This window comes from Ctenopharyngodon idella, chromosome 15 (assembly GCF_019924925.1).
Source record: "Ctenopharyngodon idella isolate HZGC_01 chromosome 15, HZGC01, whole genome shotgun sequence".
Classification (NCBI taxonomy): Eukaryota; Metazoa; Chordata; class Actinopteri; order Cypriniformes; family Xenocyprididae; genus Ctenopharyngodon; species Ctenopharyngodon idella.
The window spans coordinates 34,884,963-34,903,321 of NC_067234.1; the positions used below are offsets into that span (position 1 = coordinate 34,884,963).

General features: G+C 38.3%; 1 protein-coding gene across 1 annotated transcript in view; it reads left to right on the top strand.

The window, feature by feature from the left end:
• Window positions 1-2,380, top strand: part of zgc:153039 (uncharacterized protein LOC767698 homolog) — a 29,594-nt gene extending 27,214 nt beyond the window's left edge. Inside the window, exon 13 of the mRNA XM_051863221.1 lies at window positions 1-2,380. This exon is cut by the window's left edge and continues 883 nt beyond it. Coding sequence (XP_051719181.1) covers window positions 1-25 — 25 coding nt within the window. The 3' untranslated portion in view covers window positions 26-2,380.
• The last annotated feature ends 15,979 nt before the right edge of the window (window positions 2,381-18,359 follow it).

Consider the following 18,359-nt stretch of genomic DNA (forward strand, 5'->3'; position numbering starts at 1 on the left):
GCCGGTCATCACCACTGACCTTTGACTTTGGTACGATAACACGACAAAAGATACAAAATACTTTTAATTTTTCACGTTTTCTTGTTTGATTGTTTTGAGCACTTCACATGTTTACTTCGGAAGAGTGAGAAGATTCACACAGACGCTACGGATCAGAGAAAGACTTTCGCCTAATTTAACACTTTCCCTTCCACTTCTTCCATCCCTTGCTCTTTTTCTTTCTTGGATTGTAACTGAATGTGACAAGTGGAATTCCAGGAATTCCGGAATGTTGCCGCTCTGAGCTCAGAAGCTTCCAGTGCTATTCCTGATTATTTTTTCTGGTGACGCCAACAGAGACTGGAATGATCTAGGATGTTTTTAGCACTCCAGAAGAATTATACGTTTTCACACCAAAACAACAAAGATGGATGTGTGGAATTCCTGGAATTCCATAATGTTTTATAATGTTGCCACTTTGAGCACTTTTGATTCCTGAATATTTTTCATTATGACATATGTAACAAGTGGAATTCCAGAATGTTCCACAATGTTGCCGCTCTGAAATCACAACGCTTGACATTACGGTGCTATTCCTGAATATTTTTCCTTATGATGCTAACAACCGCTGGAATGATTTAGGATGTTTTTAGGCACTGCAGAAGTATTTAGATTTTTCTCACCAAAACAACAAAGGTTGATTTAACAAGTGGAATTCCTGGAATTCCAGAATGTTGCTGCTTTGAGCTCAGATCTCTTGACATTCCGGTGCTATTCCTAAATATTTTTCCTTATGATGCCAACAAAGACTGGAATGATTTAGGATCTTTTCAGCCACTCCAGAAGAATGTTACATTTTCACTCCAAAACAACAAAGGTAGATGTGACAAGTGGAATTCCAGGAATTCCATAATGTTGCCACTCTGAGCTCAGAACTCGTGACATTCCGGTGCTATTCCTGGATATTTTTTTTTTCTGGTGACGCCAACAAACGCTGGAATGATTTAGGATCTTTTCAGCCACTCCAGAAGAATTTTACATTTTCACACCAAAACAACAAAGATAGTTGTAACGAGTGGAATTCCTGGAATTCCAGAATGTTTTAGAATGTTGCCACTTTGAGCACTTTTGATTCCTGAATATATTCTCCTTATGACGTATGTAACAAGTGGAATTCCAGAATGTTCCAGAATGTTCCCACTTTGAACTCACAACGCTTGACATTCCGGTGTTATTCCTGAATATTTTCCCTTATGATGCCAACAAAGACTGGAATGATTTAGCCACTCCAGAAGTATTTTACATTTTCACGCCAAAACAACAAAGGTGGATGTAACAAGTGGAATTCCTGGAATTCCATAACGTTGCCACTCTGAGCTTAAAACTCTCCGGTGCATTCCAGTGCTATTCCTGAATATTTTTCCTCATTATGTCAACAAGGACTGGAATATTTTTGGATGTTTTTAATCACTCCAAAAGTATTTTGAATTTTCTCACCAAACAACAAAGGTGGATGTAACAAGTGGAATTCCTGGAATTCCAAAATGTTACCGCTCTGAGCTCAGATCTCTTGACATTCCAGTGCAATTCCTGAAAATAATCCTGATGACACCAACAAAGACTGGAATATTTTTGGATGTCTTTAGCCATTCCAGAACTATTTTACATTTTCACGCCAAAACAACAAAGGTGGATGTAACAAGTGGAATTCCTGGAATTGCAAAATGTTACCGCTTTGAGTTCAGAACTCTTAACATTCCAGTGCTATTCCTAAATATATTCCTGAAGTCACCAACGAAGTCTGGAATGTTTTAGGATGTTTTAGCCACTCCAAAAGTATTTGGCGTTGTCACTCCGAAACAACAAAGGTGGATGTAACAAGTTCCTGGAATTCCATGTTTTACAATGTCGCCACTTTGAAATCTCAACGTTCCGGTGTTATTCCTGAATATTTTTTCTGATGTTATAACAAACACTGGAATGTTTTATGATGTTTTTAGCCACTCCAGAAGTATTTTGACAGATTTGCGAGTGTATTTGTTTACTTGACGCAATAATATATTTTCGGGCCTAGACAGATCTGTTGCCTTCAGCGATTCCACTGTGAGTTTACAGTAAGAGATCACTGTTTTACTGACACCAACCAAAGGGCTTGTTTGTTTGTTTGTCGTGTGTGTGTTTGTCAATAAAGGGGTTCACATGTGCCTTGTGTTACAAAATTATAGCAAAAACACACACATGACTAACAAAACATGACAATATACCTCCAAATGCTTGTACGAAAATCAGTCCATTTTGTGTTTGTATTGTTTTTAATATGAAATCATTTTAAGAACTGTCAAATTTAAGTATATAAAAAATGAAATTGTTTAATAATTGAATAAAAATAATGTTTGCCTAATGAGTGTTGTTGATTTGTTTGTTGTTGTTGTCGTTCATGGCGGATCACAGTAGTATGAGTTCTGTGTTTATTATATGGATAAATTCTCACGATGAAATATTTCAAATATTCCAAAAATAAGCTTTATTTATTTATATTTTAAATGATTTTGTTCTGTTGATTTTGAGGTGAGATGTTGAACAGGTCTTGCTTGTGGTTTTGGAAGGCTTGTTGATTCTAGACATTTACGAATTGATGACTTTTATTGAAGTTTGAGTGAACATCTGAACACGTGGGGAAATGGGAGGTGAAAGAAGATAAACTGGTTAGATGAAGGACTCTGACCTGAGATAAATGAGGTCAAGTGGGTATTTGGACCGCATCCAGCGTGTGTGTGTGTGTGTGATGAAATAAAATGGGTTGACATCATATCCACTCCTGCAGCAGCGGTCTGTCAGGTCAGGTCGTCTTTATCACCATGACGATAGAAGCGGTTGTCATGGCGCTGCAGGTGCTGGGACTGCTGTGATGCCATTTGCTCTGAGCACAAACACACACATGCAGGTGTTTACTTTCATTCTGTCCAAACACACACTCCACATGAGCTTCTGTTCAGTTGCTTTCAGTGTTTGTGCCTCTTTCAAATGAATAACACTTGATATGATACTTTGTATCTAATGCAATGATATTTCAAAGGTTTTTAAGTGTCCATTTTATAGACACCAATCAGGCATAACATTATGACCACCTTCCTAATATTGTGTTGGTACCAAAACAGCCCTGACCCGTCTCCTCTAGACCCCTGAAGGTGTGCTGTGGTATCTGCACCAAGATGTTAGCAGCAGATCCTTCAAGTCCTGTAAGTCGTGAGGTGGAGCCTCCATGGATCGGACTTGTTTGTTCAGCACATCCCACAGATGCTCGATTGGATTGAGATCTGGGGAATTTGGAGGCCAAGTCAACACCTCAAACTCGTTGTGCTCCTCAAACCATTCCTGAACCATTTTTTGAACCATTGCTTTGTGGCAGGAGCATTATCCTGCTGAAAGAGGCCACAGCCACCAGGGAATACTGTTTCCATGAAAGGGTGTACATGGTCTCAACAATGCTTAGGTAGGTGGTACGTGTCAAAGTAACATCCACATGGATGGCAGGACCCAAGGTTTCCCAGCAGAACATTGCCCAAAGCATCACACTGCCTCCGCCGGCTTGCCTTCTTCCCATAGTGCATCCTGGTGTCATGTGTTCCCCAGGTAAGAGACGCACACGCACCCGGCCATCCACGTGATGTAAAAGAAAACGTGATTCATCAGACCAGGCCACCTTCTTCCATTGCTCCGTGGTCCAGTTCTGATGCTCACGTGTCCACTGTTGGCGCTCTCGGCGGTGGACAGGGGTCAGCATGGGCACCCTGACTGGTCTGTGTCTGTGCAGCTCCATACGCAACAAACTGATGCACTGTGTATTCTGACACCTTTCTATCAGAATCATATATACATGTAAGCATATTTTATGGTCTAATTACAGTATATGTTGAACTATATAATTTCATGAATTTATGTTTTAATATGTCTCTCTCTCGTGTGCTCAACACACGTGTGTTTCCTCTCTCTCTCTCTCTCTCTCTCTCTCTCTCTCTCTCTCTGTAGGAGCGTGTCATTGGTCATAACATAATGAGCTACAGTAATCTTCTGTAATTACCTGAGAGGAAACAACAAAAGTTCTGGCAGTGTTTTGTTCTTTCGCCCCATTATCACAGTTTTCCACTCACCCTTGTTTCTCCTTTATTCCTCTCTCTTTTCTCTCTCTCTCTGCTAATGTTCTGGAAGAGATAAGTCGAGCTCTGCTCTTCCGTGTCTTTGGTCTGATAAGATTTCACACGCTGTTCTTAAAATGAAAGACCTTCATCTTCAGCTGTTTTCCTGGAGGTCAAACTCACATATTCAGCCATTAATGTGACTGTAAGATCAGATCAAACTGTGTGTGTGTTTGATCGATCTATCTATCCTTCTATCTATCGTTCTATCTATCTATCGTTCTATCGTTCTATCGTTCTATCTATTGTTCTATCTATCTATCTATTGTTCTATCTATCTATCTATCTATCGTTCTATCTATCGTTCTATCTATCTATCTATCTATCTATCTATCTATCTATCTATCTATCTATCTATCTATCGTTCTATCGTTCTATCGTTCTATCTATCGTTCTATCGTTCTATCGTTCTATCTATCTATCGTTCTATCTATCGTTCTATCTATCTATCTATTGCTCTATCTATCTATCTATCTATCGTTCTATCTATCTATCTATCTATCGTTCTATCTATCTATCTATTGCTCTATCTATCTATCTATCTATCGTTCTATCTATCTATCTATTGCTCTATCTATCTATCTATCGTTCTATCTATCTATCTATCTATCGTTCTATCGTTCTATCTATCGTTCTATCTATCGTTCTATCGTTCTATCTATCGTTCTATCGTTCTATCTATCGTTCTATCTATCGTTCTATCTATCGTTCTATCTATCTGTCTGTTGTCCTTTCTATCGTTCTATCTATCGTTCTATCTATCTATCTATCTATCTATCTATCTATCTATCTATCTATCTATCTATCTGTCTGTCTGTCTGTCTGTCTGTCGTCCTTTCTATCTATCTATCTATCTATCTATCTATCTATCTATCTATCTATCGATCTGTCTATCTATCTATCTATCTATCTATCTATCTATCTATCTATCGTTCTATCTATCTGTCTGTCGTCCTTTCTATCTATCTATCTATCTATCTATCTATCTATCGTTCTATCTGTCTGTCTGTCTGTCGTCCTTTCTATCTATCTATCTATCTATCTATCTATCTATCTATCTATCTATCTATCTATCTATCTATCTATCTATCGTTCTATCTATTGTTCTATCTATCTGTCTGTCGTTCTTTCTATCTATCTATCACCCTTTCTATCTATCTGTCTGTCGTTCTTTCTATCTATCTATCTATCTATCTATCTATCATGTATGCACAGAGTAGAAAACCTCTCTTTCTTTCTCTCCTCCTCGTCCTGCTTTCTGTCTCTTATTTTCGTTTCTCTCTCTCTGTTCTTTGGTTCTATTTTCTTTCTTTCAATCTGTAATGCACAGAAGTCTTTTTCTGCCCCCCGCCCCCCTCATATTTCTACCCCCTCTTTTTTTCTTTCTTTCTCTCCCTCCGTCTTTCTGTCTGTCTCTCTCTCTCCGTAATTACTGTCGCTCTCTGATAGGATTGTTTTTCTCAGGTGAGCGCGCCCAGTTCTCATCGCCGTGGGAACAGCTCGACACTAAATTATAACTTCTGCTCCATAACAGAGCCGAGCGAAAGAACCGCTGCGTTAAAAACAGAAAGAGAAGGAAGGAGAGGCAGAGAAAATGGCAGAATGAACATCTTAATTGTTTCTCTTTGTTTGTTTGTCGGTGTTGTGGGTAATTAGCACATTGTGAGAGAGGCGTGAATAAGTGCGCAAAACTCGTCAGGCGGAAAGAAGCCGTGTTCATTCGTGGCGTTCAGTCCCTGCTGCTGTAAACACACACACACCTGCAGAAACACACACACCCTCTGCATGTGTCTTTCAATTTAAAGTTATTTCTTCACTTAAGATTAAGATGCACTTAAGAGGCAAATTAGACATTAAAGCCACATGAAATAAACATTGAGTATTTACTTTAATGTTCCTATTATGAACCATCAGTGCATATCGTCATAAAGTCTGGTTCACTTTTGCACCTCATTCTGGAAGAAGTTTGCATTTTTATATGGTGAATCTGTTCTGCAGTTTGCATCAGACTGTCAGTGAATGGTGAACATATTGTCTAAAGCTCAAATAAAATATCGAGTCTTTAACTTGTAGAATATGACTCTGTTGTGGTCCGAATGTGTTTTGTCTTGTGATGGCAGGACCGGATGAGCTGTACCTGTAGGTGATGGGATCAGATATGGACGGAGGCTGGTGTATTGATGGATTCAGCTGTGTGTCATTGAGTCTGGTGTGAGATGGGAAACCCTGCAGTCAGAGAAATGAGTCTCCAAACACCAACTGCTGCGATTCTGCTTCAGATTCGCTGCTGTCTGCATGAGCATATGTCAGTTTGCTTTTCATACAGATGTTTCCTCCTCGGTTAAATACAGTTTCAGCATCTGCTGCATTCTGTTGATTTGTATGTTTATACGCTGCGTATTTCTTAAATGCACAATTAAACCCTTAAGTACACTTGACCCTGAGAGGTTTTTATAGCAAATATTTATATAGCTATATTTACATGGACTTAAATTAATTTGCTCCTTTGCTAAAAACCCATTTGTTCAACATCAACATTTGTTGCTTAATGGGTGTTAATGTTAAACTTTCACTTCAACATTCTAAAATAACTAATTTAAAAAATATATCTGCGAGCAGCAGTTATCGGGGTTCGAGCACTTTAAGGCCTTTAAGCACATGCGTAAAAAGCTGTTATGTTTCATTTAGCAAGCCTGTAACCATCTCAATCATAGATGGAAAAGACCATTTACAGCCAGTACAGGCAATTTGCCATGGAAAATATATGGTTTTTAAAGCTTTTTAACAGTTATAGCGATACCTATGGTCCGATCTCCATAAAAGTTTGCATGCTTATTTAGAATCATGTCACATGTGCTCACCTATTTTCATGAAGTTTTCGTTTAGGATTCATAGGATTTTGAGTATATTTTGCCTCGCCCATTTTCTAAATGACCCTGTTATAGACCTTATGTAGCTCCGCCCCTTTTCAGCGCTGCGCTCGTTGTCTTTTGACTTCCGGTTTGTATTTCCACAGTGATCTTACGTATTTATGAATGAACTCTTCGTTTTAAAATCTTCCAGGTCTACTGACATTTGTTAAGACATCTGCTTTAAACATTGCAATTCTCATGATAACTTTTGTTAACTCTACAATGAGTAAATCCACTTCACCAGCTAATTATTCTTTGACAGCGATGCCACAGAAATATACAGAGCTACCGCAAAAACGGAAGTTCAAAGACAATATTATAAAGATGGCGGCGCACACGTTTCTCTGGCGCATAAGGTCTATAGCAACCCAAAGGATAAAGTTAAACTTTTTTTGATAATTATTGATCTGGAGAGTCAGAGAATTGTCCTGCACTGGTTTGGTTCCGATCGGGTGAAAAACCTAGGACTAGTTTGCAAAAGTAGGTTTTTCACATAATCACGAATATTTAATGAGCGATTTGATTGACAGCACTGGTTCTTGAGGCAAAGTTGTTCAGCATGAGGAGATATATCAAATGATATGCAAGATCTATGAAACACCACGTGATTACTGAGGCGTAAAACTCGTTAGCGCCTCTAGTGGCCGATTTTTTAAAAATTCTTACAGACCTATAGGACCATGAGTCAAAAATGCCCACCGAGTTTTGTTCCAATCGGCCTCTGTTAACCTTGTCTAATAGATGCTCAAACTTCATTGGCTGATGGCGGCCATATTTTTTGAGATACACCAATGTCCTCATAGACAATCATGGCTCCTTGGACCAAGACACTCCATACCAAATTTCAAGTCATTCGGACTAACGGTTGGGTTACGTAGTTATAGCTGTTTTCAGGTTTTTTCATGTTATAGCTAGTCCAATCACTGCAATTGTTTTACTGTGACCCCAGATTGAGCCCCTACACATGTTTACCGAGTTTGGTGAAAATATCTCATTCCGTTCAAGAGTTATAGCCAATTTATTAAAAGTGACTCCGCCCATTTCGGATGTTTTGCCGCCCCTTAGCAACCGTAAATTAAAATTTCAACTTTTTTGATAACTTTTGATATTCAGTCTCCAGAGAACATTTCTGCACTTCAAAACCTAAGACTAGTTTGCAAAAGTAGGTTTTGGACAAAATTCAAAATGTTGGATAATTTTTCCAGGTGCAAATGAAATCGGAGATATAATTGTTGGTCTTGAGTCAATGATTTCAACGATGTAAGGTGCTTGAGTCTAGGACACACGGTCTAGGAGTTATGAGCAGTTATGTGCTTTTTTGATTGCTGTAGCGCCACCTATTGGTCAATCGGGGTCACACCTTGTCAGTCTCTCCCCAAATTGAGACCTATCATTTGGCCAAGCTTCAAGTCTCTAGGCCGTACGGTTTGGTCTGCACCATCAGTTTTATGGCGGAAGAAAAATAATAAAAATCCTTACAATTACAATAGGTTTTCAGTTATATGTGGTTTGAACCCCTATTCACAAAAACGTGCATAATGTATATACACATTATCTATATATATATCTGGATCAAGTGTACCGGAGGGTTTAAGAGCAGAAATGGGCAGCTTGTAATTTAGTTAATTCACTTGTCAAGTCAATTCTTCAGTATAAATGTGTCATCAGCGTTGTATTTTCTTTGACCTTGTATAGTTTTGTTCATGAGGTTTTTTCTTCATCTGACTAATTTGACTAGATTTTACCATTTATTTTGTGTCAAAATACTGTAGAGTTTGACTGGACACACAAACTTTAACATCAACAACAACAGGTAAGTGTTTTCTCTGTCCTTTAAAACTTGATAAATATTGCTGTACTATCTATACTTGATATATTATATGGGTAAGTTGCATTTAAGTTTTTTTGCCGGCTGTCTGTTACATTTTTAGGGGAAAAGTTAAAATAATAGTCTATGGAAATGGACGATATTCCACAAATGCTGGTGATGTTATTTGAACAAAATATTCCTCTGAGAAATTAGTAAATCTGACCACAGATACAATAGCCAATTTTGCGAAATATATCGCATTATAAAATGGTGGAAGGAAACGGCTAGAAGCACATAAATTCTAAAACTGTGCATAAAACACATGCACTCAATTGTGTCAGATCATTGTTTTATCCAATAAGAAAACGTGCATAAACTACGATTGAAACACATTTACCGAATAAATCCCTCACGTGGCTTTGCCTCAGCAGAGGCTGTGATTGGATAACTGGACTAACCAGTGAACCAATCGCATCGCAGCATCTCAAATGTTGGTTTGGTGGTTCTGAGTCAAAGTCTGTCATCAGAATGATTTGGTTTAATTCCTCCAGAAGCGTCTCACACGATTGTGAGAAGATTTCTCTTCTCAAATGCACCATGTGTTTATTTCCTCCTTTGATCAGGGGAAAATATTCCAGGGCAATTTATGATTTCCCATACAAACATACATTAGCATTCAGCGTGAATCACGATTCTAGACAAACGTACTTCATCTGACATGAATAAACATCTCAAGCTTACATCAGGCGCAGTTAAAAGCAGCGGGATCTTCCTGTGCTGCTCGCTTTAAAATCCATGAATCATGAGTAATATTTCAGAAATCTCTTCATCATATACACTACCATTCAAAAGTTATTCATCAAAGATGCATTAAATTGATTAAAAGTGACAGTAAAGACATTCACACTACGGTCGAAAGTTTGGAATAATTGAGATTTGTTGATGTTTCTGAAAGAGTCTCTTTTGCTCACCAAGACTGCGTTAATTTGATCAAAAATACGGTAAAAATACTGAAATATTATTCCAATGTAAATCAGCTGTTTTCTATGTGAATATATAGTAAAGTGTGATTTATTCCTGTGATCAAAGCTGAATTTTCAGCATCATTACTCCAGTCTTCAGTGTCACATGATCCTTCAGAAATCATTCTGATATGATGATTTGATGCTCAAGAAACATTTATGATTATTATCAATGTTGAAAACAGTCATATTTTTGTGGAAACCATTTTATTTTTCAGGATTCTTTGATGAACGGAAAGTTCAGAAGAACAGCATTTATTTGACATTATAAATGTCTTTACTGTCACTTTTGATGAATTTAGTGCATCCTTGATTAATTAAAAGTATTAATTTCTTTAAGAAACCACACAAATGATTCAAAAACGTATGAATGCTAGTGCATGTTGCTTTTACTCAATGTGTGACATTAGAGTGAGAAAGAGGAGACGGTGTGGAGTTTAATAGAGTAGAATAGAGCGCGGCGTGTAGAGTTGAGTGCGGTGGACGAGGGCTGTGCCGTCAGGACTGATGGATGACTGCTGACACTTTTATGACTCTCTGTTTGTTCTCCAGGCCGAGCAGAAAATGGCAGTGTCATATAAAACTCAACAGAGCAGAGAGACGGGAGAGAGGGATCAAACGGAGATTTATTTACACTGTTTTAAATGAGAAATTAAAATAGTAATTCGGCCGAGGGTCCAGTTTAATCTGAATTTAGTGAAAAGACCAAAACAAAGGTGTGTGTTACAGAAACCTTATTGCAATCACATGTGGGCTAAACTACTAGTGTGTGTGAGTTAAATAAACCCAGCGCACAAGCTCACGTTTCTCTCATGATGGATTTATACAGCAGCTCCATATGCTGAAGACATTAAGACACCTCCGTCAGCTCCATAAAAACTGTCTGTCTCTCCGTCTGTCTGTCTCTCTCTCTCATTAACATTCTGTCTCTCTCTCAGGGTCATAAACTTACTGGAGCAACATCTGCACATGGAGCGAAACCGGACTAACACAGAGGCGGTTTAGACCTGCTGCTGAAATTCAGGGAACGTTCTCTCAACGTTATGAACAAATGTTCTTCCTGTAACGTTAATAGAACGTTCGTTCAGCGTTATCTGGTCTTTAATAATGTTCTCAAAATGTTAGGAGAAAAACGTTATCTATACATCGTTCATGGAGTGGTTTTAGTTGGATGTTCGTCTAACATTTTTGTTTCAGAACGTTCAGAGAACATTCAAAAGTAACGTTCCCATAATGTTCACAGAATGATCAAATTGAATGTTTCCTTAACAGTCACATAAAACCATGAAAAAAGCAAAACATTTTAAAAAATGGATGTTTTGAATGTTCAGGGAACAATTACGTTTGTATAGGAATGTTACCAAAAAGTTCTTAGAACATATTTTTGTCAGGTGATCTGGTTAAAAATGTTTTAATAGTCACTTGTGATTTCAGTGAGTTTTGCCCATGATTTCATCACTAATCTCTAGCACAAGACGGTCAAATAACCAAACTCAGATCCTTTTAAAGAGGTCATGAACTGTGTTGTTTTATTGTTTTATAATGTTTCCTGGGGTGCACTTATAATGTCAGTATGATTTTTACATCAAAAATGGTCATAATTTAGGAATAAAAGGCATTTTTCCTTCCCTGATTTTATCCTCTGATTTGAGCGCTCTGTTTTAAGGGGCGTGTCTCTGTGAGGCTTCAGTGGAAACGCCCACTGCTGTGATTGGCTGATATCTTTCCATTTGAAATAGACAAGTATTACTCTCTCTTTTAGCATGTTTTTACTATTACAGCTCTCAGGGTTAACTAATCATGAAAAGTGTTGATTATAGCATCACATTTAGATCGTGGCATGAAAGGTTGCAGTGATGAACATTGTAGTCGATCACAGACATGTTGTTGAGCTCATGAAAGCAGTGATCTCGTCATTCTGCACACTAACGAATGCTTTCATCATAACTAACAGTGCAAACACGATGTAAATAAGAGATTCGTTGAGTAAAACGGGAGTTTTGGTCCAGAACTCAGTCACTGATAAACTCTGTTTGATTGACAGCTCCAGCGATTGTAAAGGGAGCGTTCTTTGATCACTTTCTAAATATAATTTAATCACCGTTTAAATAACAGATTATTTTCATCCTACTAAGAGAAACAACGTGAAGTTGAGCGTTTATTCACTGGTTTGATTTACTGACACAAAGATCATGTGACTGTACATGAATCATTAATATCAGATCAGGCATTAGAATGAACACAGTTACTGACATGTTGTTGCATTACTGTCGAGTCCATATCGGAAAAGTTTGTTTGCACGGAAATGCGATTGATTTATCAAAGAATCCACAGTGAAATGAACCGAATACAAATAAATAAAGCTCAACTGAGACATTCCAGGATCAGTCGTTCTCTGGGTCTGGTGTCAATAAAAGCTTTTATTGGACTAACAAGGAAGATTTCAGTTCTGAAACGTACAGGATATTCTTATAGTACGATGATCTCTTATATATCAAAAGCTCAAGGAAAAGTTGATTTCTCAACTCATGACCCCTTTAAAAAAGGCCACAGAGTTATTTTGAGCAAATCTGATTTCAACACTTTAATGCAGCATTGAAAACACTCTGGCTAAACCCTCAAGCCTTTATTTTCATATTAAACTGCAGGATGTCCTATAAGAGCCTGTACTTTTGAGTTCATCTGAAGCGTTCACATGTAACCGCACTAGACTCCTGAAACAAACAGAGTGTAAAAACACACGTCACAAGTCATTGAGTTTTTCTTTCACTGGAAAATGTCTTTGGCCCGGACTGAACTGAGGCGCATCGTCTGTCCAGCTGCTGTTTCCTACAGGGAATGCATGAACTGATCAAATCAAATATATACCTTGAATGCAGTGTAAGTCACTTCGGATAAAAGCATCTGATAAATGCGTAAATGCTTATTATGTGAGTAGGTGTTCCTTCACTGTTGTTTAGGATGCATTATTGTTTACACTACAGATGTGGTGCGGTCACATGTACTTATGAGTAATTATACTATTTTATTCCACCGTTTATTTGTTGTCTGTGTTGTTTTAGTGCTCAATTCACTGAATGAATTTTGCAAATCAGGTACTGGCACAACAAACGCCCACAAGATTAGTTCTGATCACAGTTTGCACGTAGAAATTGTGCTCTATTTGCAGTAAGTGGATATTTTTCTTGTCATGAAAGTGCCATGTTAATTGAGTCAGACAAGGCTGTGACAATGTCTCGAACATTGGGGGGCAAATTTAATGGTTGTAATGGTCTTTTTCATTAAATAATTAAAGAATTTGAATGGATTTAGGGGAATAACGAGAAAGAAAGAAGAACAGTAAAAGAATAGGCTATCTCTTACAAAAAGTAACCATGGATTTACTACAAATAACACCAAAAAACCATAGTTACTATAGTTAAACTATGGTAACCACAAATTAACCATAGTTTTACCATGGTATTTGTAAACACAGTAAAACTGTAGTTATACAAATAGTAATCAATCCGCCAAAAACATGATTACTACACATACTATAATAAAACCATGGTTAATTTTCATAAGGTGCTTTTGTAAAGAAATCATTTTGTACCAGTTTATAGCAAATAATTTTAACACACTATCCGTATTCCTATATTATCGAAACCGCTAAATGTTTGTTATGAATTAGGCTACATGAATCACGTGATTCAGCCTATAGTTTCAATTCAAAACTGCGAACTTTGACAAAAAAAGGCAAGTAGTTTACATCACTGGATATTACTGTTGGTCGTTTAACATTTCTATCATGAAACAGTTGTCAAACATTAAATATTTAGCTGCTTTATATCTTACCTCAGACACTCTTCAACCGTTAAACGGAAGAGTCGCGCTGATATTGGTGTTCGGCTTAAAGCCCCGCCTTCTTTGATTTGATTGGCCGTCATCAGCCTAAACTTTTCAAAAGGAGCCTCATCAGTCACATATAAATAATGATAATGACTACATTTTAACATGTAGGCTATTTAAACACATAGTTGCTGGTTGCACGTGAACAATATGCAGTTTATTTGCGCTGGAATAGCATGCACTGAAATGGATCAGTTATAAGGGGAGATACAGTAAAGGCCTCCAGCAGGACCCGTGGAGTCGCTCTCTCTGGTTTGCCTAATTTATGAATGTGGAAGGCCGCTCTCCTGGTCGCTAGGTAACACACACTTCATTTGACAGCTTTGTAGATTCACAGGTGTAAATTTTGGAGATTGAATTTGCTCATATGTGCGTATGTGTGTGTGTTTGTGTGTTTGTGTGTGTGTGTGTGTGTGTGTTATTATTCTTTCGCCCACAGCTGATAACAGGTGAATCTGATCACAAACGCAATCAGATGAATCATTTCACAGTACAAGATGCACGTCTGAGCAGCTTCTGATGTTTTCTATGAATACAAATACATGGGCTACAAAAGGTCACTTAGACATTTGGACACTTATAAAAGTCAGTATGCCATTGCATTTGATGATGAAGAATCAAACCAAGTCGTTTATTGTAAAGCAAGATGCACAAACACACTTGTACAATCAAAGCATTTGACAGACAGAAGTTTGTTTGGTTTAAAAGTCATTTATGCATTTAGGTACAGTCTAAAACACTTAACGCGAAAAACGCTTAACGTGGCTTAATGTACTACTAAGACAGTGATATTAAAAGACTAAACTTAGTAAACACTTTATTAATAAAGCATACTATGTGCAGATTTCTACGTGTAATTAAACATGTTGCATTCATATTCTCATTTGCTTTTCTGTACATAGTATGCTTTATTAATAAGCTGTGTACTGAGTTTGGTCTTTTAATATTACTGTCTTAGTACATCAAGCCACGTTAATATTTTAGAATGTCCCTGAATTTATGTGTTTAGCAGATGCTTTTATCCAAAGCGACTTATAAAAGTGGAACAAAAACAAATATAGCTGCAGGCAGCGATGACGGGCCCAAGCCCCGGTGGCTTCAGGGCAACTGAGCATGACGGCAGTATGCATTTAAACTGAGTAAATATAAAAGGATTATGTCAAGATATGAGACTCCTCTTGTTTCCCTTTTTGTCATTAAATTAATCGCTCGCCATGGCAACACTGTTTATAATATTCAAACATCCGTTCACAATTTAACATCTTCGATATCTTGCCACCATGTTCAGAAAGTTAGGTGTGAATCGTATGAATCCCATAGAAGGAGTAGTTAAAAATTAAGAGCCTGATTATTAAAAAAAAAATCACATTCAAACCTAAATATCTGACTTCCTGTTGGTCGGAGCTAATGACTGTAAATTAGAAAGTTGTCCAGCTTGATGAGACCAATATATGTACTGAGTTTGATGACTGTAGTTAAAACTAACCCCCCACTTTTGTCAAAAGATGGCGCTACAGAGCTCTCTCTCCACACCCATTTCTAAGGCTCTGCCAGTGTCTAACAGCTGATGATTATGATGTGTTGAGTTTCATGTAATTTGAAGCATGCTAAGAGCCTCAAAAACACCCAAGAATATTATTAAAGTTTGATGTGTTGCCATGGCAACAGTATTTAAGATATCAAGAATCCTTTCACAGGTCTACATCTGAAGTTTGAAGTGAATCAGATAAAAATAAGCAGATGATTTCAAAGCATTTTGAAAGTGACACACTTCCTGCTGCCAGTTGGTGGCACTATGACTTTAGTCACATCCATGTGATCGGCCTCCTACAACGAACACACAGCTGAGGTTTCATCCAAATCAGTCAATATATGCTGAAGTTATAACACACTTACTGTTTCCCTTTTTCGCCATAAATTCGTTGCCTTGCCACGGCCAAACCGTTGGAGATAGCAAAAATTTGTCCGCAGTTTAGCATCCTCAATCTCTTGACTTCATGTTGAACGAGTTTGGAGGTGATCGGATTAATCGCCTAGGAGGAGTATATCAAATTCCAGACCATGCATTTTTCAAACAACCCTAAATAGGCAATTTCCTGTTGGGCGGAGCTTATGAGATAGAGTGCAGAATTTGTTTGTCTATACGTGTACCAAGTTTTATACATATACGTGCAAGTATGTTTGATATAGGGACCAAGTTTTTGGATCCTATTCAAGGGGGCGCTGTTGAGCACCCCTGTCACGGTCGTGGGAAAAAAAAAAAATCCCTTTGGGGCTTGGGCCCTAATTAAGTAGAAAATATCAGAACTAAAGATTCCACAATGTTGACCCGCTTTTAATGCAACATTCGCACAAATTCACACATGATATTTGTGCATAAAATCCTTTTATTTTAGGCAGCTGAGATCAGGATTGTTTGTTTTGCATCAGTTTTGCAGGACTGAGTTGATGTTGCTCTAAAAAACTTCACATTGTGTTGACATCATCTCAACTCTTGGCATTTAAGCTGATTTAAGGTGCCACGTTTTCTGGCCCAGGTGGAACTGAGCAGAACTTTGGCAGCGAGTCCAGAAGGGACCTGAATGTGTGTATGTGTGTGTTTGACTTTCAGTACTGGCTGTTTTCCGTTTGTTTGTGACATACAGACGGACATGAAGACAAGTGGCAAATGAGATTGTGTGTTTGTGTGTTTCGGGGTTGGACGGCCCGATGGAAAGGCTGGAGTGAAGCCAGAGGCCAGAGAGAACCGTTCTGAGCTTATCAGACTCAACACATTGCCTCTTTAACACACACACACACACACAACTTCACAAGTACACAAACAACTTCCAGTTTCCTGTGAATCAGGGGACGTTAAATGTTTTATCTGGTCGTGTTTGTTTGTGCGGGAATTCTCTGATATCCGCTGTCATACGTGAATTATGAGCCAATTTCCACAGTTAATGGATTTACTTCTCATCCAAACTCGTGGCTTTTGATCTTTGACCTTTCACCCCTCCTCGCCATCGTTAAAACCCCTAATTCTGTCACGCTTCCCTTTTCCCCGTTTGCGCCTGAGATCCAGAGGAATATTCGGGATCCAGTCTGCACTGTAAAACAGGAATTGTTGAAGTGTTAAAAATTCATTCAGATTTAGGTTCTCTCGAATATTGTTTTATAAAATTTGTCCTACTACTTTATTTTTGTCAGTTGAATTTGTTCGTTTAATACATGAAACATTTTTAATTAGTAACACAATAATTAATTGTTGGTAGAATTGAAGGTAGAAAATAATAGTATTTCTGCATATATATTTGTTTTATTTTTGTGTGTGTATTATAAGTGAACCTTAAAGAACATACTAAAATAGTTTTTAAAAATTCATGTCATGACCTCTTCGAAAAAATATAAAGTTTGAGAATCCGTGAATGACCTTCAGCCGACGGTCACGTGATGTTGAACGGCCAATCAGAAACTCTTTTGGTTCGGCTGAACAGTCGATGCCGTAATTACAGTTGATGTGGGTGTGAACATGTGAGCCGGAGGAAGAGCCGGGCGTTTATGGGATGGATTTATTAGTGAGGCGTATTTGCCAGGAGTGAGGGAGCGTTTAAGAGGCTGGATGAAAGAAAAAAGCAAGTCGAGATGAAAAGAGGGCTTTATAGATGGAGAGAGAGATGGATGGATGAATCCGGGTCTTTAAGATCCATTAGAAGAGCTTTATATTCAGTGTAATGAACTCAAGGGTACGGGAAGGAGACACACACACACACACACACTCTCCGGATGGTTCACTTAACTTGTAAGGATATACACCGATCAGGCATAACATTATGACCACCTTCCTAATATTGTGTTGCTGCCAAAACAGCCCTGACCCGTCGAGGCATGGACTCCTCTAGACCCCTGAAGGTGTGCTGTGGTATCCGTGGTCCAGTTCTGATGCCCACGTGTCCACTGTAGGCTCTTTCAGCGGTGGACAGGGGTCAGCATGGGCACCCTGACTGGTCTGCAGCTCCATACGCAACAAACTGATGCACTGCGTATTCTGACACCTTTCTATCAGAACCAGCATTAACTTCTGGAGCAGTTTGAGCTACAGTAGCTCGTCTGTTAGATCTGAACCACACGGGCCAGCCTTCGCTCCCCAAATGAAATCATTGTATAAAGCAAGACTGATGTGAATATTAGTTGAAAATGTACTTAATTAGGAAAACTTCACAATGCTAACTTTAGGTGTGAAGCTTTTTTAAAGTGGAAAAAAATGACTTGATGCACCTTTTGAAGTGTTTTTAAAGTGTTTCCAGATCATCTGTCTGGACTAAACCAACGTGTTGTTCATGAAGAAGGGATTTAAATGTCTGGCAGGAATTCTGTCTCATATATTGAAAGAGAAATTTGAGCTGGAGACAACTGGAAATCCACTTACATTCATATTAACCCGGAATGAGTGTGTGTGTTTGTGTAAGAAATCCAGCGTCTGCTTTCTCTCGCTTGTCATGTCTTGGCTGACTTGCTTTGGGCAGTGTGTGTGTGTGTGTGTGTGTGTGTGTGAGTGTGTGTGTGTGTGTGT